This window comes from Anomalospiza imberbis, chromosome 13 (assembly GCF_031753505.1).
Source record: "Anomalospiza imberbis isolate Cuckoo-Finch-1a 21T00152 chromosome 13, ASM3175350v1, whole genome shotgun sequence".
Taxonomy (NCBI): domain Eukaryota; kingdom Metazoa; phylum Chordata; class Aves; order Passeriformes; family Viduidae; genus Anomalospiza; species Anomalospiza imberbis.
This window is the reverse complement of record NC_089693.1, coordinates 20286562-20311386: the sequence shown is the minus strand read 5'-3', so window position 1 is coordinate 20311386 and position 24825 is coordinate 20286562. Positions and strand designations below refer to the sequence as shown.

General features: G+C 43.2%; 3 protein-coding genes across 6 annotated transcripts in view; 1 reads left to right on the top strand and 2 right to left on the bottom strand.

The window, feature by feature from the left end:
- ACSBG1 (acyl-CoA synthetase bubblegum family member 1) overlaps positions 1 to 4305 on the bottom strand; it is a 42127-nt gene extending 37822 nt beyond the window's left edge. Inside the window, exon 1 of the mRNA XM_068204453.1 lies at positions 4268 to 4305. Within this exon, the coding sequence (XP_068060554.1) occupies positions 4268 to 4290 (23 nt within the window). The 5' untranslated portion in view covers positions 4291 to 4305. The remainder of the gene's footprint in view (positions 1 to 4267) is intronic.
- Positions 4306 to 7430: 3125 nt separating this feature from the next.
- DNAJA4 (DnaJ heat shock protein family (Hsp40) member A4) lies at positions 7431 to 13011 on the top strand. 3 transcript variants are annotated; one of them, XM_068204445.1, is made up of 7 exons: positions 7431 to 7601; positions 9257 to 9437; positions 10335 to 10439; positions 11154 to 11381; positions 11471 to 11701; positions 12223 to 12323; positions 12408 to 13011. In XM_068204445.1, exons 1-7 carry the CDS (start codon positions 7470 to 7472, stop codon positions 12624 to 12626), a joined length of 1197 nt encoding a protein of 398 aa, XP_068060546.1. In that variant the 5' UTR covers positions 7431 to 7469; the 3' UTR covers positions 12627 to 13011. The 3 variants fall into 3 exon arrangements, with proteins under 3 accessions (XP_068060546.1, XP_068060547.1, XP_068060545.1); XM_068204444.1 differs by lacking the exon at positions 7431 to 7601 and adding an exon at positions 8029 to 8256; XM_068204446.1 differs by lacking the exon at positions 9257 to 9437 and having other exon boundaries at positions 7445 to 7601.
- An 842-nt stretch (positions 13012 to 13853) lies between these two features.
- On the bottom strand, positions 13854 to 21261 carry SKIC8 (SKI8 subunit of superkiller complex). Of its 2 annotated transcripts, XM_068204448.1 has the most exons (10): positions 21044 to 21261; positions 20898 to 20925; positions 20435 to 20540; positions 19461 to 19633; positions 18264 to 18412; positions 17847 to 17940; positions 16963 to 17056; positions 16212 to 16304; positions 15518 to 15596; positions 13854 to 14123 (listed from the first exon to the last, which is right to left on the bottom strand). In XM_068204448.1, exons 1-10 carry the CDS (start codon positions 21221 to 21223, stop codon positions 14034 to 14036), a joined length of 1086 nt encoding a protein of 361 aa, XP_068060549.1. In that variant the 5' UTR covers positions 21224 to 21261; the 3' UTR covers positions 13854 to 14033. The 2 variants fall into 2 exon arrangements, with proteins under 2 accessions (XP_068060549.1, XP_068060548.1); XM_068204447.1 differs by lacking the exon at positions 13854 to 14123 and having other exon boundaries at positions 15351 to 15596.
- Between the last annotated feature and the right edge of the window lie 3564 nt (positions 21262 to 24825).

The window sequence follows — 24825 nt, the reverse complement described above, 5'->3', positions numbered from 1 at the left end:
AAAGTGTTTTAGATGCTACATGAAGGAAACCAGTTAGAGAACTGCTAATTACCTTGACTGAGCTGCATCTTGGGTGTTTAGTGGCTGGATAAGAGGGTGGTCTCCTGGAAGGAAATGGCTGCTCACTCTCCAAGTCTTGCACTTTCAGTGAATAAACAGATAACCTCCAATTTGTGTCTTCTGTATACACTGTGTTTATGAAGGATTTTTTTGCTTTGTTTTTCCTATAATTTTCCTTCAACTAGCTGATGGTTAGCAAATTATTTTGACACAATCAAGCATTCTCCGGTGGCAGATCACTCCTCCAGTAGCAAGGGCAGCTTGTTACTGCCAGAAGGGAAGCCAGGCTGTGAAGTAAGGGGAATTTATCAGCGGGAATTGGTGGAGAAGAATTGTTTTGGACTGTCTATTGTGTGACCGTACAGAAAACTCACATCATTGTGATAAACTGTGTTTCCTGCAACTGTCAGCTACGGTCTTGTCATTGAACAACAGGCTGATGAATGTCAAGCTGTAATAGTTCGACACAGAACTTGCCTTTGTAGTTCTAGTTCTACACAGAACCTGCCTTTGCAGTCCTGGTACATTTCTAGGTCGTCTTCAAGTTTTGAAATAAATCCTAATAAATGAGGCCAGCCACTTATATGGAGTTCAGCAGAAAAAACCTTCATCTTGAAATGATTTTTACATGTTGCACCTTACAAGATGCTACGATCCTTTTCTTTTATGCCTAAATCTACCTGCATGCAAGTTGCACAAGACTGCACTAGACCCAGACAGAATTTTTGTGGTGGGATGGGCTGCTTTTTGCAGCTACGGGATAAGATTTCTGGGTGTTGACAGGCTCACTAAGTGATAAAGGAATATAAAAGCCAAATAAAGCTCACATACTGTTCACATCCTTTGCTCTGCAATTAGGACTGGTATCTTTCAGAAATTTGCAACTGATACCTCAGAGTTGAAGACACTGTCACTACAAATTTGCACAGTCACAGGATCCCAAACAGAACTATCAGAGAGGCCAAACCAAAGCCATGTTGTTACCAAGGTCAGTGATCAACAGCACCACATGGCAGACCAGCCTTGGTGTGGGTGGAGGTGCTTGGGACAGAATGTTTCACGTTTAATTCACAGAAAGACTTTGGAAACATGAAACTACCCAGGGCTGTGTATTTGCCCATCTATTTACTTGTAAGGGAAGAAAGTGAATGTTTCACCATAAAACTTGTATTTACTTAAAATGAACAGAGGGGTGGACTAATTCTGGATGCTCCTTGCTAGTCACCTCAGTTAGTTTAAGCAACTGTATGACAGGGCCCCTTTTTTTAGCCATATAACTGGTAACAAATAGTGTCAAACAATACTTCTTGGTGCAAACATTAGACTGGTAGTCCTGTTGTTCCTCCTATCTTCCAGCACTGAATCCAAACCAAATCAAAAAAGGCCTTACCTCACAACCACTAGCAGGAGAACATCTCATAACCTTTATTCAAAGCCTGTTTCAAAGGCCTTGTTACATTTCTTTATATAAATTGCACCACTTCTAATATTTTTTTTTATTATTTCATATCAGTTTTCTTAGAGCCTGTCATCTTTTCAACTTGCTACCAATTGCAGCCCTCTGCCTGCTATGTTCTGGTAACTACATTTACTATGATTATCTACAGCTCCCTCTTTTTCCTACTTTCTCATAAAATTTAAAAATTCACTCAGTGTCTAAAACATTTTAGCTAAAGTAAAAAATATAATTAAACTCCACAGATCTACTAAATGAGAGTAGTTTTTGGGGTTTCTGTAAAATTCTAAATCCAAACATGTCTTCAAATATTACACTGGCACAGCCTCCATTAAATCTTACTAAACAAGTGAGTCTCACCACATCCTTAAGGATCAAACAATTTATGCTACCTTGGGCCAAGGAAATGATGCTGAGGGCAGATTCCAGAATGAAAAGCTCCAGGCAAGCAACAACTTTTTAAATTCACATATGCTTTTTATACTAATTTATTTCTAAAGCAGGAATTCAGATAAGACAAACCTGTGACTGCTAGTTACTCACTATACATTACCCTAAAATAGCTCAAAACAAATGCCATCATTTACATTTTTCCTGGAGATACAGATCTTTTAGTTTCCATCTATAGTAAAAAGATTTTTCTAACAGTTTGTTTCTGTAGAAAATATGCTTTTTGTATAGTAATTATGGGCCCAAGGCCATTAAAGGTTCATTAAATGAAACTGTCATATTTGATTGTTTAACATACATCTTTAATAAGACTAAAAAAATCATAGCTTAAAAATATTATTTAAAGGATATTTTCCTAAGAAGTTTGTAGAAATTGTGCGAACTTTTAAGATCTGGATGCTTGAAGGAATTCAGCTCAGCACAAAGTTAAGTCTGCTGTGATTCTAATTTCACCTTATAGAGAAAATACTGAAGCTCTTTAAACAAATTTAGTGTGACTTAAAAGAGAAACAGTCCCTCAGATTCCTGATTTTTTTCCCCCTGGTGTTTAATAAAAGTTTTTTTTTATACTTATTTACAAAAATCAAGGGTGCTGCAAGAAGCTGAAGCTGCCGTTCAGCAGATTGTTTTCTTACCTGTGTTTCCAGGATACTGCTTTCAACAAGAATGAGAAATAGCAATATGGCCAGATTAAAAAATTGCAAACAAGCAGATTCTAGCAGTGGTTTATATAATGAGATTAAAAGATAAATGCATCATTTTTGTAGGATATAAAGATGCTGCGTGGTCACAAGGTCAGGCGGGAAGCAGTTTTAACTCCAGTTTTAACTACTGTTTTGTGCTAACCTGTTTCAGAACCAGAGTCCTCTGGTGGCTAAATGAAACAGGCTCCAGATCGAATTATTCCCCATTCCCAGTCCATTCCTGCCTCCCTGCAGACAACAGAAATTCTCTGCTTGTTTTCCTGTTGACACTCACACGCAAATTTGATACTGTGCAACTAAAAAGCAACAAGGTGATTCATGTTACCTGTGGCAGGAGGGAAGAAAGGCAAAGAACAGCAAAAGAAATTAGCTGTTCATCAGATAATTGGGTAAGCAACTGCTGATCAGCAACAACCACAAACTTAAGGAGGCAAAGTGTGCACCACAAGAAACAGAGTAGGGCATATACACCCTTGATCACCAGGCTGGTTGAGTACAGCAACCATGACTGCAATTGCTGAAAATATGTCTGCATGAGTAAAGGTTGTGTCACATTTACTGCTAATCATGACAAAACCATCTGCTGAGGATTCTAATCTGTTCCATAAATACATAAAGAAAGTATTGATAAATAGGAAGTGTCTTGCTTCAGACAGCTACAGGACTGTATTCCCCTCAGGTGTTCACTCAGAATGACTGCATCACTCCGACAAGAGAGATGCAGGAGATGCATGTGATGATGCAAAGAATAGTCATTGAGTGGTATCTCTCCTGTTTTTATAATCTCAAACACCAACCCTTCCTGCTTTTCCCACTACTTCTTTGAATAAATAATGAATTGATTGTACCAACTGGAACCAAAGATGGAGAAAACAAATACGGCATATGAAGGTAAACATCACCTGGTAGGGCTCAATCCTCTTAAGCAAAGATCCAAGCCAGCCAAGTTTTTGGCTGTTATTACAAGTAACAAATGTTAACAGTAAGAAACCATCCACCAGTGTGAGTTCTTATTATATTTACCAGTATCTACACACACCTACATGAGGATTTCTACTCATAGAAATTATATACTCTTTTTATGATATACTAAAAATGGATCTCTAAAATTCATTATGCTCTTTGAAAGCTTCTCATCTACTAGAGCATTCAGCTACTACAAAACTATAAACTGATTTATTGTTTCTTCTTAAAAGGAAATAATATGTTCAGAACAACAGATTATAGCTAATTTATATTTAAGGTAGAGACCATTATGAACCATATAAACCTTTTCTTTTCCTTAAAAAGGAGATATTTAGTTCTTGGCCTACAAGTTTACAGAACAACTTACCATAAATATTTTTAGAGAAGAGTTCCTGTATTTATTTGTCAATATAATTTCACAATTGCAAAACATAGATTTACATGTTCAGCTGCTAATAATTATGCTTGGAAAAATAATAGTTACCAACACTGATTTCTTTCTTGTGGTTTTGAACTATTCCTTTCATTTATATTTCCTGTTGATTTCCTGTAATTAGCTCCCCCTCCTTCAGTAAATTTACATGCTGAATATAAGTAGATTGCATTAATTCAATCCTCTAATAGTATTTACCTGAAATACAGTAGGAAGTTCATTTTAGTGGCACCAGAGCGCTAAATGATGACAAATTTTCATTCGGATCCCACACTGCTGCTTTTCCTCCCCCTTTTTCTTTTTCCCCATTTCCCACTGTTAGACAACACAACAGGGCCCTCTCCTTCAGTCATCCTGACTCTGCCTGGGCTGTAGGGTACTGGAACCTTTGTGTTATCATAATCACAGGAGGTACTCTGCTTTTATAAAAACTATTCCCAGGAATAAGGAACTGTTTCCTGGAATAAAAAAGTAGCTTGTAGGCATTCCTATTCAACTGAAGTTTGAGCAAAATCTGTTGTCAGTTCATGCAGCTTTTCTGTATTTTTCACTTGAGATTTTTCAGCATTAAGTTGCCATCTTCTAGGAAAAAATGCTATTTCTCAGATCCACACAAGTACCAGTTATCTTCTTTCCCCTGAGCAGTAAATAATTACTTGAAGACCTTTGGTTACCTGGAGAAAGATGAAAACAAGCTCAGCTTCCAAGTCTGCTCCAGGCAGGCCGGCTGGAGGAAAAGGCAAATAACAAACAGAGAGCAGGAGCGCGACATTAGCCCAATTAATTTAAAAGGCCTAAAATACTAAGTGTGAAAAATGCATATTTTATGATTGGCTTTTCGCAAATATTAAATTGAATGCTATATGTATTATGTTATATTGATTAGAAGTGCAGTATTAACATTTTAATAGTATAGTAAATGTAGTTTTGTAGTTAAAATAGAACCTATGTATGTGGGGTTTTTTTTTACTAACTCAAGCAAGAGATGAGATAATGAAGAAACTCTTCACACAGAGATGACAATGATGGGGGCCCATAAAGAATTACTGCCTCCTTATCGGAAAAGACAAACATTCTTCCACCTTCTCTCCGTCTTTATGGAACCACCAGGATTAAGGGGAAGAAGTTGACAAAAACCAGAAAAGTTCTTAATTTGCAAGGAATTTATGCATCATGTATGAGATGTATGAATATGCAACAGGCTACTGCTTTTAGAGGTTATTCCTTTGTTCACAAGGCATGCTTATCGGGCTTAAGTGCCCGAGAGCATCCGGACGTCCATAATTCTTTGCTTTTTATTGTCTTGTAATTGTCCTAACTCTAAATTTTCATTACTCTAATTGTATTACTATTTTTATAACTGTTTTATTATTATTAAACTTTTAAAATTTTAAAAACCAAGTGATTGGCGTTTATAACATATATTTTAGCTCCACAGTCACATATTAACCATAATGGAAAGCGCATCTAAAGCTTCCATATAATACAATTATTAATTTGGAACTTTTATTGAAAAATATTGTTACATATAAATCTAAAAGCAATAAAGAAGAGGAGAGAATAGACGTGCATTACCACTAGCTTTCTAAACTAGACTCAACAGACTGTTTCTACAATACACAGATCTAAAATATGGGGCTGTTTCTCATATATATTTTAGCTCCATAGACACATATTAACCATAATGGAAAGCGCATCTAAAGCTTCCATATAATGCAATTATTAATTTGGAACTTTTATTGAAAAATAGTGTTACATATAAATCTAAAAGCAATAAAGAAGAGGAGAGAATAGACGTGCATTACCACATTAGCACAGATAACAGTTTACAGCTCCCCGGCACTCCACTGCCTGCGTACGGTCTGGGTGAGCTGCACTCAGGGCATGCCAGGCATGGCCCGGCAGCCTCAGCAGCGCAGCCCGAGCGGTCGAACACGCCGAGCGCGGAGCGCTCAAACACGCTGAGCGCTCAAACACAAACACGCTGAGCGCTCAAACACAAACACGCTGAGCGCTCAAACACAAACACGCTGAGCGCGGAGCGGTCAAACACGCTGAGCGCTCAAACACAAACACGCTGAGCGCTCAAACACAAACACGCTGAGCGCGGAGCGGTCAAACACGCTGAGCGCTCAAACACAAACACGCTGAGCGCGGAGCGGTCAAACACGCTGAGCGCTCAAACACAAACACGCCGAGCGCGGAGCGGTCAAACACGCTGAGCGCTCAAACACAAACACGCTGAGCGCGGAGCGGTCAAACACGCTGAGCGCTCAAACACAAACACGCCGAGCGCGGAGCGGTCAAACACGCTGAGCGCTCAAACACAAACACGCTGAGCGCGGAGCGGTCAAACACGCTGAGCGCTCAAACACAAACACGCTGAGCGCGGAGCGGTCAAACACGCTGAGCGCTCAAACACACTGAGCGGTCAAACACAAACACGCTGAGCGCTCGAACACGCTGAGCGTTCAAACACGCTGAGCGTTCAAACACGCTGAGCGTTCAAACACGCTGACCGTGGAGCGCTCGAACTCGCTGAGCGTTCAAACACGCTGAGTGTTCAAACACGCTGACCGCGGAGCGCTCGAACTCGCTGAGTGTTCAAACAAACACGCGGAGTGTTCGAACACGCGGAGCGTTCGAACACGCTGACCGCGGAGCGCTCGAACACGCTGAGCGTTCAAACACGCTGACCACGGAGCGTTCGAACACGCGGAGCGTTCGAACACGCGGAGCGCTCGAACACGCTGAGCGCGGAGCGCTCGAACACACTGAGCGTTCAAACACGCTGAGCGTTCAAACACGCTGAGCGCTGAGCGTTCGAACACGCTGACCGCGGAGCGTTCGAACACGTGGAGCGCTCGAACACGCTGAGCGCTCAAACACGCTGAGCGTTCAAACACGCGGAGCGCTCGAACACGCTGAGCGTTCAAACACGCTGACCGCGGAGCGTTCAAACACGCTGAGCGCTCGAACACGCTGAGCGTTCGAACACGCTGAGCGTTCAAACACGCGGAGCGTTCGAACGCGCGGAGCGCCAAGCCCGCGCCCGGCCCGGGCCCCGCCCTCCCGCGCGCGCCGCCGCTGACGTCAGGCGCCGCCGTTCTAGACCGTTCCAGCCCCGTGACGTCACGCGCGGCGTCATTCCAGAAGATTCGTCCGGGGCTCCTATAAAGCTCGCGGAAGAGGCGGAGCCGCTGGGATCAGTGAGCGGGCGGCGGTAGTGGTGGCCGAGTTTTTTTGTTTGTTTAGGTTTTTTGTGGTTTTTTTTTTTTTTCCTTGCAGCGGAGTGGCCGCAGCGGTGAGCGCGGCCCGCGGGGCCTCGGCGGGGCGCTGGGCGGGATAAGCCGAGGGTAAGCCGAGGGTAACGTGCCGCGTCCTCCCACAGGCACCCACCATGGTGAAGGAGACGGAGTACTACGACATCCTGCAGGTGAAGCCCAATGCCTCCTCCGAGGAGATCAAGCGCGCCTACCGCAAGCTGGCGCTGAAGTACCACCCCGACAAGAACCCCAGCGAGGGCGAGCGGGTACGCGGGGTCGGGACCGGGGCTGGGCTGGGCCTGTGGGTCGCTCTCCTGCCCGCCGCGAGGCCGCGCTCCAGGCGGCACCGGCGGCCCCTGTGCGGTGCGGGGCAGGGCAGGCCCCGGCCGGCCCTCCGGCGGGCCGCGGCCGAGCCGGGCTCGCCGCCGGGCCGCGGAGCGGGCGGCCCTGCAGGGAGAGCCGGGGGCTGGCGCCGCGGGCCCCCACAGGCAGGCCGCTGCTAATCCAGCGTGCGCTCGATTCTAGCTCCGATTCTGCTTTGCCCTTTCTGTCTGGAGCGTAGTGCCGGTACGTGAATGCTCCCCACTTCCAGGTCTCTATTCTATATCTGTGAGCCTGGCAGCAGGCCTGACGGCCCTGCTGTGGCAAAGGGGATGCAGCATTTCTTTTTTCTTTTTTTTTTTTTTTTGGTTGTGACGCATGCTAGTTTCCCCGTAGTTAATGGTGGAAGGTCGTCCTTAGAGGAGCTGGTTAAAATAGGCAAAGCTGGAAGGATTTGTAATGTGCCAGTGGCCACTGTGCTGTCAGACGTTGAAAAGGCTGGTAGTTGATCCAGCTGCCAGCACTGTTGTGCTGGATGGATTTGTGGTCCTGGAAAGGATGGGTTTTCTTCAAATAAAAATGCTAATGCAGATGTGTAAGGTAACTATAGCTGGGAAATCACTGGGCTGTACGGGGGTGGACTGCTTACAAGAGAACTATTTTAGATGCTATCAGCACAGACCCGTTCAGCTGCTTGTGTTGACTCGGATGATAAACGAGCACCACAATTGAGAACTAGGGAAAACATTAATAATGGGATTGTTTATCTAAAAGCTGGTCTACTAATACCTTAATATAGGAATAGAAGGTCCATACTTACCTTACATTAGTCTCTAGAATACTAATTTATAGAACTCAAGTAGTAGCCTAGTTAAAGGCAACCTTTTCTGCTCTTAGTTTTTTAGTCAATCTTTTCTGCTTTTATTTTGGGCCAGATTTTTTTGCTTACACCATGTTACATGGCCATGAGTAAAGGAAATTTAAAATTGGTCATTCCAGTAATAGCATTAAAAAAAAAAAAAACCTCAGTTGGTAATCTTAATAATAGGAAATTCTTCATAGCCATTTAAGAAAATTCCTTAATTGTTTTGATTTGTATCTGAGTCCTTGTGTTTGTGATGAGTAAGCAACACCAGTGTCTGGTCACATAAATCTCTGCTGTAGCTGGATGTACCAGCTCAGCCGGCATGGAGCATCCCTGTGTAGCTCTAGGCTGACTAGCATTGCTGTGGCCATGAGCAGTTGGGCACCTGCAGGACTTCGGGGACAGTACCATATTCCTTTCTAAATGGATTTGTTAGAGCTTATAATGGTTGTTGCAACTACCACAATCAGCAAAATGAAGTTGGTATGTACTTGTAAGGTGGATGTGACTGAATTATGCCCACTTAAAATATGGGAGGAGGGGGGAGAGGGAGGAAAGGGGTGGATTTCCTGGACAAAAGTGTACTATTATAGTCTTGTTACCCAGGGAGTTTCCTTTTGGAAATAAATGCTACAAGAGGGTGTTGTAGTGGCTCAATCTGTAGGTGGAGTTGTATATGAGAGGGCTACTTTTCCTCTTGGTCATAGTTGTTCAGAGCTTCTTTTTTCTTTTTAGTTTAAACTTATATCCCAGGCATATGAAGTTCTGTCGGACCCAAAGAAAAGGGACCTCTATGACCAGGGTGGGGAGCAGGCTATTAAAGAAGGAGGCCTGAGTGGCGGCAGCTTCTCTTCACCCATGGACATCTTTGACATGTTCTTTGGTGGTGGAGGCCGAATGAATAGAGAGAGAAGAGGTACACAGTTCTAAACAAGTTCTAGAAACTCTAACCATGCACTTAAGCATAAAACACCTGTGCTATGGTACTGCTGTTCTGCTGAGTGCACATAGTGTGGATATTACTTGTTGCAACACTAGAATAAGTAAACTATGATTTTTCTAGTTACTCTAGCATTAAGAGTCTAATAAAGTAGATAACATGGCTTAGCCATAGCCATCTTTCTGCTAAGTTCTGTTTATTTTTTGTTGAAGGGGGAATGGGTAGTCTGTAGGGGAGGGGGAAACATCAGTAAGTCAGCAGTTGATTTAGACCTGTTTAAGTTACCTTTTTTCCAAATCTGTGCCTCACTTGCTCATAAGCTTTTGGGCAACTTGCTTCAAAGGACACCATCAACTTAAACTTCAGTAATCTTAAATCCCATTAAAAAATATTTGGGAGAAATTACACGAAACTGAGTACAGTGTGCTGCCAAAAGCATGATAAGATTTTTGTCTTTTCCATGCCCACTGCTTGTTAAAGGAGCAAGTAGTAACTTGCTGTAAAAAATCACTGACATTATGCTATGAAGTGGCATGGAAATTCATAGGCAGGCATAAATAGCAACTTCCAAATTGACAGATGTGAAGCTGGTAGTGTCCTTGCATCTTGCTGTTTCAGTTAAGCTTATAAAATTAGGAGTAGGAGCAGGGATAGGGTGGCTTTAATGATGCTTTGCTTAATTACAGCTCAACTTTTATGTTTGGAAATAAATGGGTGGAGCTTAGTGGAAGCTGATGGAATTGCACATGCTTTTAAGGGGGCTGAGTTGTGTTCAAGTTTGGAATGAGCTCTGCGTTTCTTGAGACTGTGCATGAACATTTGTCTTCACAAGAGCTGAACAAGTATTAATATTTCCCTTTTGTTTTTCTAAAGGCAAAAATGTGGTGCACCAGTTAGGTGTATCTCTTGAAGACCTATATAATGGCATTACAAGGAAACTGGCACTGCAAAAGAATGTTATTTGTGCCAAGTGTGAAGGTAAAAAAAAAGTAGTGGTTTCAAATCCCTCTTCAAGATGTTTGTGTGGATTGTCTGAGGCTGAGAAAGTCTGAAGGCTTTCTTACATTTCTCTGTCTTCTTTCTTTGCCTGATCCCTGAAAGTCTGCCAGGGTATTTAATTCTTACTTATGCTTATCCAAAAGTAAGTCAAACTGATAGTTCTAATTGCAAACTAAAACTCACTGTGAGTTGCAGTTAGGGGTACCTCAATTAAAATTATCTTCACCCAGAACTTGGATGTAAATGCTTATTCTGTAAAACTTCTTTAATTGCTGCGGGTGGAAGACTAGCTTGTGTTATGTTACTAATTTTACAGTTATTAAGTACTCCCTAGACTGGTCCTCTTTGAGGTAAATTTTAATAAGGTATTGTATCTTAGTACTCTGTTAAATATTTAGGAAGCAGATTCTTTTCCAAGTATTAATAGAATGTTTATGCCTTGCATTTGGTATGCTGACAGTTCCTTGGAAACCAGGAGTTACTGGGGGGTGGGGCAGAGGCTAATACAATAAGCTGTATAAACATTTTGTTTGTAGAAACCTCCAGCTTCTGGGGAATGTTTTGTGATGGCAGCTAAATTCCATTACTGAACTACTCTTAAGTTACCCTAAATATGCTCTTGAAGTCAGTGAGTTCCAGCCTGACTACTGTAATTTTTTGAGACTGAGATCCAATTTAACTCTTTTGTCTAAGGTTATGGCGGAAAGAGAGGGGCAGTAGAAAAATGTCCTGTGTGTAAAGGAAGAGGGATGCAAGTTATAGTTCAGCAGATTGGACCTGGCATGGTGCAGCAAATCCAAACTGTGTGCCCAGAATGCAAAGGGCAAGGTGAAAGAATAAATCCGAAGGACAGATGTGACAACTGCAATGGTTGTAAGGTTGTAAGAGAGAAAAAGATCATAGAAGTTCATGTTGATAAAGGTAAGAACTGTATATTTGTACTGGTTCCCAAATAGTAGTCAATAATAGTCTATAGTTCTGCAGAGAATAAATGGGTTTCTTTTCTTCAGGTATGAAAGATGGTCAGAAGATAGTGTTTCATGGAGAAGGTGACCAGGAGCCTGATTTGGAGCCTGGTGATGTTATAATTGTGCTTGATCAAAAGGATCACAGTGTCTTTCAGAGACGAGGGCATGACTTAATCACAAAAATGAGAATTCAACTCTCAGAGGCCTTATGTGGTTTCAGAAAGACAATTGAAACTCTGGACAACAGAGTTCTTGTCATATCTACTAGGCCAGGTAGGTGGTTAAGAGTACTAATACAATGTGAACTGCTTGCCTGTTTAATTGTACCTGGACTGGAGTTCTTGGGGGAGATTGTTCTATTTGGTTTTTTTTTTTCCTAACTAGATGATGCAACAGGTTCATGAGGCAGTCACATAATTTAGTTGGTTCTTTGTTGTTACCCTTTCTAAAACATGCAGAATTATACCTAAAGCTGTCAAATACTTCTTAATAAATCTCAGACCCAGTTGGTAGATAGCCAGGAAGATATTAAAGAGGAAATAATCTTAAATTCTACTAAATTACCTGTTCATTCAGCCTGAAGACTGTGCCAGGAAAAGCTGATTTCTCTTATAGCAGGGGAAATAGACTAAATGGCCTTAGCTGTGTACAGCTTGGGTTGAGGTCTTTCCTGTGAATTGGTTACAGTCTCCCTGGGGTGCCATGATAACACTGCTTGTGTACAGCCCTGCCTCGTGGGGCTGTGAAATGCCTGTCCCATCATAGCAGCCCACTTACAGCTCTTGCCTCCATAGGTGAAGTGATAAAACATGGTGACTTAAAGTGTGTCTACAACGAAGGGATGCCCGTCTACAAATCTCCAATGGACAAAGGCAGCCTGATCATACAATTTTTGGTAAGCTGCATGCTTTTCTGTAGCCAATATACTCATGTTTGCACATGAATAAATACTAATTTTAAAAAACACGTAAAATTGTAGGTGCAGTTTCCAGAGCACTACTGGCTCCCAAGGGAGAAACTGTCTCTGCTGGAGGCTCTGCTTCCTTCACGAGAAGATGTTATGGTTACAGATGAGATGGATCAGGTAGACCTTGAAGATTTTGATCCAAATGAGCAAACCTACCGTAACAGTGCAGGAGAAGCATATGAAGAAGATGAGGAGGGTCCAAGAACAGGAGTACAATGTCAGGCATCTTAAAGCAAGGTGGAGTGGATGTCATCCAAGATGTAAATTTTCACAATGAAAACTGCATGGCTGTAATAGCCACTGCTTGTGGTTTTTGTGTTCAGCAAATTGAGTTGCTGCGCTGTCAGTATCACCTTTTTGTAACTAATTTATATTGTGTTCTTGTAGTCTTTCTATATAAAGCAAATGTCATACAGCTGAGAACCAACTGAGTTGGTATGCATTTTCCTTGCTGTGAAGGTTCTCAATTTATTCACCTGTGCTATTTCTATAAGACTTTGGCAATATCGATAGAGGCTAAGTGGAGTGTCTTATGTAAATACTTTCATACTGGAAAATTAATTTCATAGAATAAAGCATAGCAGAATAACTTCTAATAAATTGTACTTCACCTTTTCTCGTTCTCCTCTTGTACTTTCTAAGCCATTCTGGAACCCCCTTTATTTAAACAAGTACTTACAAGCTCAGACTCATGTTATCTAGTCTAGATTATTTGTGTTGGCTGCATCACTCATACCTGTCTCATTTTGTATTTCAGAAGCACCTTGTGCATGCCCTCCTGTCTGCTCATAGCCCTCTTCCTGTGTTTTGTGTGTTTACAGTAACATTCCTTCAGCTGCTTCTCTTGTGTGTGACCTAAGGTTACAAGCTGTCCTCTAATGTGTTACATACAAGCAAATACTTGCAAATAAAAGTTTGACCTTTCAGAAGCTCAAGCTTTGTATTTCAGCCTTCCCTAGAAAGGGTTTTTACTTCCTCCTAGGCATTGTATACTTGTGCCTTAACTAAAACGAATAAACCAAAAGCACCTGTGCTGGGTATACTGCTGCTGTTTTGTAACATACATGATACTACAGTACAGCAATCCCATTAAAGCTTTTTTCCATTTTACCTATTTGCTGGTAGTGTTTGTATTAAGTCAGGGTTAGAAACAAGTGGTCCCCTTTAGTGAAACTAAACCATGATGAATGATCTATGTCCATGTACCACACAATTGCTGAAACAGGTGTTCAGCTTAAGTGATCCTCTTCAGGACAAGCCAAGGCTGTCATTTCCCATGTCTGTAACAGCCTCGGTCATTTTCCTTCCGCTAAAATAAGCTGTTGTAACACTTAGCCTATGCTTTCCAGCTCTGGTCTATTTATGTTTAAAGGCAGGGGTGATTAACTGAGCAGTTACTTCACCCATGACTATCTATTTCCAAAAATACTTTTTTCCCCAAGAATTAGACACAAGGACTTGGAACTGTAGCTTTTATTTTAAAAAAGTAAGGTTTTCTCTCATGCTAAGCAAAATCAAAATTAGATCTGGTTTTGCAGATCAGTATGAATGCTTTTATCATACTAAAAAATTACACAGACAGTAGCAGTCCCTTGAAACTGCTACAAGAGATTTACTGAAACATCTGAGTCAAGACATTTAAACTGGACAGTCATAAATATGAATTTCTTGGTCATCACCAACAGACACAATTTTGGACCCACTTCCATTGTATTTCACTCCCCAAACCTGTAAAGAAGACATATGCAAGTTTATCCAGAGAGGACAAAGCAAAAGAATAATATTTATTGCAAGCAGTAGAGGAAGGATTATTGAAAGTCAACTAATGAGAACTGGTGCAGTTCTGGCTTCTGCTGCAGCAGAGCAGGACACTGCCCTCTAGGAGCCTGACGGGCTCCTACAGCCAATCCTACTGACTGTGGCTTAACACTAGCCAGAGCTACTCGGTCAGGGCTGAAAAGTGCTTGCCCCAGTTTGCATAAATAACCCAAGCATTTCCACTCTTGCCCATCCTGCAGCCCTTTCTGAAAATAGCATTTTACAGTGCAGGAAAGCAAGAGAGGAAGTACTTGTCATGCAGACTGAGACATCATGACAGACTGAAGAATGACCAGGTTTATCCTTGAGCTCTTTCAGAGAACCATTTACCTACCAGTAAATGGTGCAAAACTTACTTAGAAAAATTCAGGTCAGTCCTCTGGTCTAAGACAGTTACACAAGTTCTTAGTTGACACCCGTCTCCATCAGAATGATATCAGGAAGAGTGAAGGCTACCCAGCTCATTAATGTGAAATGCAGAGTGGGTGCTGACAGCAGTATGTTTTGGGCAATCTCATACACTATTTTGCATTAGTACCCAAACCCAGCGTTCTCAGTAACTAACACATCTCTGCTATTGAATGAGAGCATACACAACAGCTAAAACAACAGGGGAAATCAAGTCCCACTTGGTACTTCAGTATTAAAACCCCCATAACTATAGGTAACTGAAAAGAAGGTTACCAGCAAGAATTTACTACGGAAGAAAACATTAAAATAAAATCTGCAATGTCCTTTGTTTCTTGCTCAGTGGTCCATTAAAATGTAACATTGTTCTCTTTATCACCTAACATTTGGACAAACAGTAAATGGGTAGAAACCTAACTCCTTCTCTCGCAGGCAGCTATCACTGAACAATAAATTAAAAACCCATGGTATTACAGACACAGAAGGAGGAAAAACTCCCAAGTTTCCAGGCTGCTTTCAAGCATCTGTTTAAGTAATCCCATTCTTTTAAATAAGTATTTCCACCCTTACACATGCACATGCTGTGTTAGTCACAGAAATAAGTAAATCCAGAGACAAAGGTAACAAAAAGGTAAGTCTGGTGAGACTTAGGCCACTCAGGATTGCCTTTATTTGGGACTGAAAAATGTTAATTACTTAGAAGAGATCTGCATATACACCTGGGAGTACTACTTCAATGTTAAGTGCTAAATAACTACAACTTCTAAAATTTTATTATAGCAGGCTAAAGTTGCATTATTGCAAGCCTGGAGCTGCAGCACCAAAGTGAAGCACAAATGTGCACAACTACACAAGCTCTCCTGGGAATGTGGTGACTCAGGGAACAGCAGCCATACCTGATCTTGGTGGTCAAAAAAAGTATGGACACAGGTCCTCGTTCCAGCATCCCAAACCTTCACACTTTTATCAGATGAACTGAAAGAAAAATAATACTGATGAATGTTTAAATTAATATATTAACTAAAGTTTAATGCAAACATTAAAGGGTCTCATATGGCAGACATAAGAAACCCTCTTTCACCCATCAAATACAGGGATGAAGTAGTAAAGGACTGCATCTTCTGCCAGGTTCCATTACCTTTAAAATAAATTTACTGTCCCAACATCTGCAATGTGAAAATGAAGACTCCCATTTTGGCCAAAAAATTCTTGGAGGCAAGTTCTTTGGATAAGGAAATTCCTTTTACATATACTTGATCCCCCAGCTGTCTCAGCTGTTTTAAGAATTAATACTAAATTTCAAGTAGATTAATGTACTACTAGTTTAGGTTGTAATTCTTGATTCAACAGCAATTTTTCAGCTATTTAGAATCAAATTGCCGTTCTCTTAGGTTAGGTGTTTTTCACTTGTCAGGAGCTACACTGCAGTGAGATGACTTACTCTGTAAAATGCTCTCACTACAGCTGGTATCACATCACAGATTGGCTTGAGCCTTTAAATTTCATGTTATTTCATTACATATCCCACTGCAATTTGTACACATATAATTTTCTTTTCAGTAATCATAAGCACTTAAAAATCCTCAATACCTGGAAACAAAATGGGTATCATCAGGACAAAATGCTACGTTTAAAACCCAGGATCCATGACCACTTAATGTGCCAGCCAAGTTTGCATGTTGCCTGTGGAAAGAACACATTAACGTTTGCTTTGTGAATTCCAGGGAAAAAGCAACAGGAATATACTCTAGCTAGTGCACTCAAGAATGGTTCAATGGAAGGTGACTTCTGGACATTTGTTCATCCAAGCCGAACTGGTGTTACAGCAGATTCTGTTTTTCCATTTCAAATAGTTAACATAAAAATAAGTCACTAAGAAGACAGACTGGAGGACAAAGAGTTTCACCAAAGCCAAAGCAATGCAGGTTTAGGGGGTGAAGACCACTGAAGCAGGGCCATTTCCTCCCCAGGGTCTTCCAAGGTATTGCAAGATGCAACAGAAATAGGTCATAAATATAATTAGCTGAGTACAGAACAGATGTTTAGGAAGGGTGAACACAAGCTCACAGGACCAATACACAGAAGAATTAGATTACTGCCTACAGGCAAATATGAGGAAAGTAATTTGTTTTCAATTTATAGCTTTCGTCTACCTCTACACTTTCAAAAACTATATAAGGATGTAGTATTTTATGATTTAAGATTATTTATTACATAAAAAGTCACCAAAAGCTGAAAGGAGTTCTGGAGAGCCAAGGATTTGATGTATGTTTCACAGTATCAGCCTCTCTAAGCAGAAGCAGTTGCTGTCCTGCCAGCAGGGCTGGCAGTCCCCACTCACACGTCGTAGATCTTGATGTAGCCGTCGTCGGAGGCGGTGACGAGTAACTGGGAGTCAGGGGAGAAGGTCAGCGAGCGGATCGGCATGGCGTGGCCTGCAGGCACAGGGACACAGAGCAGGACTGGCACTCCTCTCACTGACACCAGCGCTCAGCAAGCTACTCCACAACAGCACTGCCTGCTCAGAGAGAGCAGCCTCTGAAGCCTCTTTCTCTCTAGAGGCTTCTTCCCACAACAGAAAATGGAAACGGGCAGCAATTCTCAACTGTGAATGTTAAGGCATGTCTGCAACACAAAAAGTATCTTGTTTCTTTCAGCTGTGGATCTCTATTAGAAATTATGTCATATTTTATAGTACGATTGCATATTTAAGTGGCTGGGGTTTTGATTACAACAGGGCAGAAACAGCATGAACATTAAAAGCCCATTTATCTGTTAGAAAAAAATGCATGTATTCTACAACATAAAATGTTCAGTTATTTTTTAGAACAGCAAAAATTGCTTTAGAACAGATCACGTAAGAAAAAGAAAAACCACATGCATGGCAGCACCCATTTGGCTTGGCTTCATTCCCTTGTACTTTTCTGCAATACAAGGAGCTCCAATTTAAGAATTTAGTTAAGCATTACTGGCTGTATCTTTTTTAAATGCCTTTAAAAGGCATTTATGATGCAAGCCTGAGTTTACAGTTTGCCTCTAATATTTTAAGTGGTTTAGGTTAGAGCACACTAAATACCTAAATACTGTCTAATGGACAAAAATGTCAACTCACTTTTGCCATGGTTGTAGCTTATTCTGACTTGCATTATATCCTTTAATTTCTCAGAAATGAGGTCAGAATTAGGTACTGCAAATAATACCATACCATACCATACCAAACCATACCTTCTAGCGTATGCAGAAGTTTTCCAGTCGCAATATCAAAAATATTGATAATGCCATCTATTGCTCCACTGGCCAAGTATTTTCCATCTGGACTCTGTAATAAAACACACAAAAAGTGTGATTCAACATCTGTGTGCATTTATGGTGTGTAAGCCCTGACATTCCCTTGGCAACTTTTCACAAATAATGATCTATGCAAGATACCTGCGTTTCAAAAGTCCTGAAGACTAAAAACAAGATCCAAATATATTCTCCAGATGTGCAAGAGGGAAACGTCACACAATTTGTATTTGTAACTATGGCTGTCACCTAGTATTATTGTAGAGATAAACTGAGAGATGGAAACAAAAATACCTATTTACAACATATTACAGGAATAGCAATTTCTCATAAGGAATTATCAATTGTGCTTCTTACATATGCAATGCTAAGGATGAACTTTCCTCTGGTGTCCAGAGAATATTCTTTCTTTCCTGTTTCAACACCGAAAATATTTACTTTCCCCACGTGACTTCCTGTTGCAAGGTACTGGGAATCAGGTGAAAAAGCCAGGGACCAAGCATCAACTGTATTAAAAAATAAAAAACAGTTAGCTGGATCCTGTTCCTGGTTCTTATTCAACAGTGTCCGTTCTGTATGCACCTGTTTAGATGTGTAACCCTCTAAGAGTGTACAAGCTTATCAAGTTACCCCTTTTGTGTAATTAATGGAGTGTAGCTTGAGCCATTTACCTACATTTGGTAAAAGATTACATTTCTAGTAAGACCCTGACCTTATGAGACCCTCATGTAACAATAAATTTGCAATTACAGACTGCATCAGTTAAGTCTAAATTCCTACTTTTTTCCTGGTACCAAAAGATTGAAATTACTGAAAAATCAACACTAGTATGTAGCAAAGCACAGAAGATGCAGGAGAAATGCAGATATACAAATGTAACACAAATAACATTCCTACAACTGAATGTAAAAACCCATCATTTTTCATAGCAGTGCAATGTATTTATCTGGCACAATGTAATTACAGGATTTTTCCTAAAAGTTAAATATTAATTGCATAAAACACTGCAAGATTGTTCTTAAATTTGTGACTTCCAGTGGACTCATGAAATACTTGGAATAAGACCTTGGGCCCTGCAGTCCAGCTTGGAGAACATTAGCATTGTTACCATTGATAGCTGTTTTGACTTGGTTGCTCAGGATTGGACATTCTGGATAAAAAAGGATCACATGCATGGCTCAAATTCACTGCAGTGTTATGAAGAACGTTCAGAGCTCCTTTGTAAATCCACCTGAATAAGCATTTGAATTATTTCTTCCAAATATCCCTTTACCAATATATGTGTAAGGGCAAACTGGTTTCCATTCTGCTTTATGCATACAGCAAAAAGCCAACTATGTGTACCTGAGAAAGCACAAATAGCGTGTAAACATAAATGTAAAATTGTCTGATGCTGCTTTGTGCTGAGTTCATAAAACCCTTAAGACTTGTGCAAATATAGGAAAGATTAAACTCCCCGAGACCTTAATTCCCTCATGTACCCCAATCCCCCAGTATTTGCCAGGAAGAGTCACACTGTTCCCCTGCAGAGCCAGCTCAGCACTGGTGTCTTACCAGGACCAGCATCTATGGACTTGATCTGCTTGCCAGTCTCTAAGTCCCAGAGGCGAATGTGGGCGTCCAGAGAGCTGGATGCTGCGATGGCACCCGTGTGGCTGATGTCCACAGACACCACCCCCAGCTGGTGACCCTCCAGAGTCCACTGCAGATCCAGCTTTTCATCGTTCCTTCCGTCCAAGGGAAAGAAAAGCCTCGTTGGGAACAGCTGGGGGTGCTGAACATCCCCAGCCCCACACAAAACAAACAATCCACATTCCTCCCTTTGTTCAACACAAGGCAATACGAGTCCTCCCATGAAAATGTGAAGGGCTACACACAAACTCTCTGTACTTAAAGAACTGACAAATCAACAATTTACCATATTCCTGCCAAGCAGGTACTTCATCCTAAGTTTGGAAGCCATCCCACCACGAAATGTCCATCACACAGCAGTCTGTGGGTGCTCTTAGAGCTGCCCTGTAAGCTCAGCACAAAGTACCGTGACTGACATTTTCAGTCACCCCAACCAAGCTAAATCTATCACTGAAGTGAAGCACATCTTTCACACTGCTTTGCCCAAGAGACAATAACTTCTTTGCAAAAGCACACTTACATAAGGATTATCAGGATCTTTTTTCAATTAAAAAGGAAGATGTCATTTCCTCTTTCTCACTATTCCCATTATTTCTTTCACAATACACATCTTCAAATGCACTGTCTCATCAAAAGAAGCATTTCTCATTCTTTGGTTTAGAAGTACATTAAGTATTCTCTGACATGCATTTTCAAAAGGATTCTCATTTTTTGGAAATGAAAGCACACCAGAATGCCACCACTCCAAGAGAAAGCACACACCAGTGGAGATGAACTTGCTCACAGAAGCAGCTCTGTGTGCCATTCTTCTGTCATCCCTGGAGATTGTGGAAATTCAAGGCTGCTCCACACTGACTACTTCCAAGGCCTAACACAGATTAATATGGAGCACTTACCACTTCCAGACCTTTACCAGATCATCCAAAGAGCCAGAGATCACTGTTTCAGAACCATCATTTTTATTTTTGCCCCAGGCAACTGACCAAATGGCATCATCATGAGCTAAAAGAGAATATAAGCACAGTAATTAAAAAATAAGTATTTTCTTTTGATAGAAGACCACAACCGGTTTAGGTAATGCTGAACTGGCTAGCTGCAATGTTGGCAATAGACCCTGTCCTGCTCCTCAGGTCTACTGAGTGCTCCAAGAGCCTAGTCACTGTCTTCTCTGTTCCACAATATGCAATGTGTTGTGTGACCAGCGTCACTGCTGAAAAAGCAGCACAGCTACCTCTGAGTTACTCCGATTTACGCCTAGTATAAACATAACCAGGTCTCCTCACACGGATACCTGCCATTATCAACTTTACATAATCCCGGAACACCAACATTGCTCAACACCCGTTAGCGTTTGCTCACCTTGCTCTTGCTTGAAGAGAATACCGTACTAGAAAGAAAAAATAATTAATATTACACATGAGCAGGCTATACACACACATACATATATGCATATACACACGCCTCAAGCCAGCAATTAGCTTAGCTAACGCTGTGTTTTTAATTACCTGTGTGGTCATGTCTTTGTGAAAACAATCCCGACGGGAGCGCGCCGAATGGAGCCGGACACGGCTCCCGCCGCCGTCGTGCCTTGATGACCTCAGGCACCACCGAGAGCGCCGCTCCCCGGCGCCCCGGCTCCGCGCCCTCTGCGCCGCCCTGTGGCCGGGAGGAACAGGCGGACACATCCCGCCGGCGGAAACGGCGCGTCCTGACCCTCAGCGCCCTGGGGACGGCGGGGCTGAGCCCCGGCCCCGCGTCCTGACCCTCAGCGCCCTGGGGACGGCGGGGCTGAGCCCCCGGCCCCGCGTCCTGAGCCTGAGCGCCCTGGGGACGGCGGGGCTGAGCCCCGGCCCCGCATCCTGACCCTCAGCGCCCTGGGGACGGCGGGGCTGAGCCCCGGCCCCGCGTCCTGAGCCTGAGCGCCCTGGGGACGGCGGGGCTGAGCCCCGGCCCCGCGTCCCGACCCTGAGCGCCCTGGGGACGGCGGGGCTGAGCCCCGGCCCCGCGTCCTGACCCTGAGCGCCCTGGGGACGGCGGGGCTGAGCCCCCGGCCCCGCGTCCTGACCCTCAGCGCCCTGGGGACGGCGGGGCTGAGCCCCGGCCCCGCGTCCCGACCCTGAGCACCCTGGGGACGGCGGGGCTGAGCCCCGGCCCCGCGTCCTGACCCTGAGCGCCCTGGGGACGGCGGGGCTGAGCCCCCGGCCCCGCGTCCCGACCCTGAGCGCCCTGGGGACGGCGGGGCTGAGCCCCGGCCCCGCATCCTGACCCTCAGCGCCCTGGGGACGGCGGGGCTGAGCCCCGGCCCCGCGTCCTGACCCTCAGCGCCCTGGGGACGGCGGGGCTGAGCCCCCGGCCCCGCGTCCTGACCCTGAGCGCCCTGGGGACGGCGGGGCTGAGCCCCGGCCCCGCGTCCCGACCCTGAGCGCCCTGGGGAAGGCGGGGCTGAGCCCCGGCCCCGCGTCCTGAGCCTCAGCGCCCTCGGGGACCGCACGTCCCGCAGTTGCGTCCCACGGTTTACATTTTCATCGCCGCCTCCCACTCATCATCATCCCCCGTTCACCCATAGGACAGCCGGGCGCGGGGCTGGCGCCATCGGCGTCAGAGCCCTCAGATACTCGGTGTGTGGTACCGGCGCCAGCGATGCCCTGCGATGCGGCGATAGCAGGGATGGCTGTGGCGCGCACCGAGGACTGAGGCGTGCGTTCAGGTCTGCCGGCCCAGCCGGGTGGGAAGCTCCTGACGGAAGGCTGGGCTGGCTGCCTCTTGTCTGAGGTGTGGAGGAGACAAGGGGCAGGCGAGCACAGCACTGACCGACCCCACTCTCCTTGGGCTGCAGCACCGCCCATGGCTCTCACCACGGCACAGAAGACTTTAACTTCACAGAATCACAGATTCACAGAGCCATTAAGGTTGGAAGGGACCTGTGAAATCATCAAATCCAGAATAAGTTGACCACTTTGTCAACTAGGCCAGAGCACGAAGCACCACACCTGGTCATTTCTTGAACATTTCAGGGATGGTGACTCCACCAGCTCCCTGGGCAGCTCATTCCAGTGCCTGACTGCCCTTTCTGTGAAGAAATCCTCCGTGATGTCCAGCCTGAACCTGCTTTGATACAACTTGTGGTTGTTTCCTCTGGTCATGTCACTTGTTTCCTGGGAGAAGAGCCTGATCGCCACCTAGCTACACCCTTCTGTCAGGGAGTTCCAGCAAACGAGGAGGTCCCTCTGAGCCTCCTCCAGCTGAGCCCCCACAGGGCCCTCAGCCTTGTGCTCCAGAAAGGAAGTTTCCCTGCTAATCATCTGTGTCAGATTAAAAAAAAAGGTATGACTTTTCTTTTGGAAGCTGAAGTTTCTCAACTTACTGTCTCTGCTTGAGTTAGAAGTGCAAAAAATGTCAGAATTAAAGTTCAGGAGAATTAATCAGATTCCATGAGGCTTAAAACTAAAGACAAAGGATCAGTGGTCTTTCCCAGCTCTTAATCAGTTTTCATATGTACACAAAGCTCTTTGAGATCAATAGAACTTGTTTGAGTAAGCAGAGTAACAACCAAAACAGGAATTCTGAATGTGTCTTAACACAGTTCTGCAGTCAAGAATGAAAATCTGGGTAAAACTCTTACACATAATTACAGACTTTTACATATAATTACAGAATCCTTAGTTCTCTGATTAGGTTGAGCTTTGAGAAGATTTTCAGGCATACAGCTTTAATGTCTTGAATTTCAGAAATCCTCGTTTTCTCATTTGTAATGATGCAATGGTAAACATTCCCCAAAAGTAAAAGAAGTTATTCTATTTCTTGCCAGGGTTCTTCTAAGAATTCTTCCATTTAAATGTGCACTTAAAATGTACTACTTTCACCTTATGTTCAAATAATCAAGCTTGGTCTTGCAGTTCTGTGTAGAGTACTGCAGGACTGTAACATAATCTTCGACAGACAAAAGTGTTTCTAATCTCTCCAGAGGTTTCAAAGTTCTCTCTGTACACTGGTATTTTCTTTGTACAGTGAACACCTTAGGCCTTCATGGGAAAAGATTGTTCCTGTTATCCTGTGAGAGGACAGAGTGAGATTGTGGGTTATTTCCTACATCACTTATGACACAAATTGATAAAGTGAAAGAGTATTTGATAGAGTATTTGATAGAGTGAAATCTGATTAGATGCTGCTTTGGGGCATCAAGAGGATAATCTGAAGCAAAGTGTGCCACATGATTGATTTACAGATAAATTGCCTCTGTGGAATAGTAACTGAGAGCAGGTTTCTGTATGTCTGTCCTTATTCTGGAGCACTTTGTCAGAATAGGTATTTCAGCCCTGATGCCTTGGGAGTGCCTCTGGGTGCAAATGACAGCTTTTAAAACAGACTTACAGGGACTTTTGCCAAAGTGAGTAATACAGGAATATGCATTTTTGTGGTTACTAATGTCAGGCCATGTCAGTTTCCAAAAGGGACTGTGTATTACAACTGTGCCTGCAGAGAGCTGGATTCCGTTCCAGGCTCCTTTCAGGACCAGTCCATCCATTTTGGGTTTGTTTTTCCATCTTAGGGTTCAATGTAGGATTGGTCACCCACAGGTGCTGCAGAAGCAAAGGGTGACTTGTGCCAGAGCATGGAGCCCGTGTGCAGATTTGTATCTATATATATGCACATATATATATGTATACCATCTCCCTGTTGTGGGGCAGCAGCAGCAAGAGCATCTCCATCCTCTTTCCATGAGGTTGGCATTCACAATGAAACATTAATCATTTCACATCATTCTGTGTCTGGGGACTCTGAACAGTTGTGGCAGGAGCAAAGAATCCTCTGCTTCTGTTGCTTACCGTGTCTCTAGGAAATCATTAAGGGACTGTGTTCCTGGGAGTGAATTGGAATGGCATTTGCACTGTTTGCTCATTCACTTCAGATCTCTGCTTCATCAAGTCACTCAGAGTATCTACAGCTTTTTGTTGGTATTGTAGTGCATTAGCATTGGGCCAGTTGAGGCAAAAAACAAGAGCCGCAGAAAACTGAGTCTTAATACAGTCTTCAGTTCCACTTTTGAAACAAGTCCAGTTCTTTGCATACAGATTTGATGGACTTTCAGCTTTTGTTGGTTTTCTTCTGCTCACTTATTTCTTTGTTATATCTTTTTGTCAGCTGCTGTCCCCTTTCTTCCCTTTTCTTGCAACTTCATATGCTTTTTCAGTGATAGGTTTCTCTTTGATGGTCCCAAGCAGCTGAATTGGGATCTGGAGTCAAGTATAAACTTTCCTGAAGTTTGAAGAGTTTCAAACAAAAGCTT

Coding starts and splice junctions, on each gene's coding strand:
- DNAJA4 (XM_068204444.1), top strand. CDS start 8,116: ATGTGCCAGTGGCCACTGTGCTGTCAGACGTTGAAAAGGCTGGTAGTT. Junction 8,257..9,256: donor TGCTAATGCAGATGTGTAAG/GTAACTATAGCT, acceptor TTTTCTTTTTAG/TTTAAACTTATATCCCAGGC. Junction 11,702..12,222: donor TGTCATATCTACTAGGCCAG/GTAGGTGGTTAA, acceptor TTGCCTCCATAG/GTGAAGTGATAAAACATGGT.
- SKIC8 (XM_068204447.1), bottom strand. CDS start 21,223: ATGTGTCCGCCTGTTCCTCCCGGCCACAGGGCGGCGCAGAGGGCGCGG. Junction 18,413..19,460: donor GTCCATAGATGCTGGTCCTG/GTAAGACACCAG, acceptor TTTTTAATACAG/TTGATGCTTGGTCCCTGGCT. Junction 17,941..18,263: donor TCATCCTTAGCATTGCATAT/GTAAGAAGCACA, acceptor GTTTTATTACAG/AGTCCAGATGGAAAATACTT.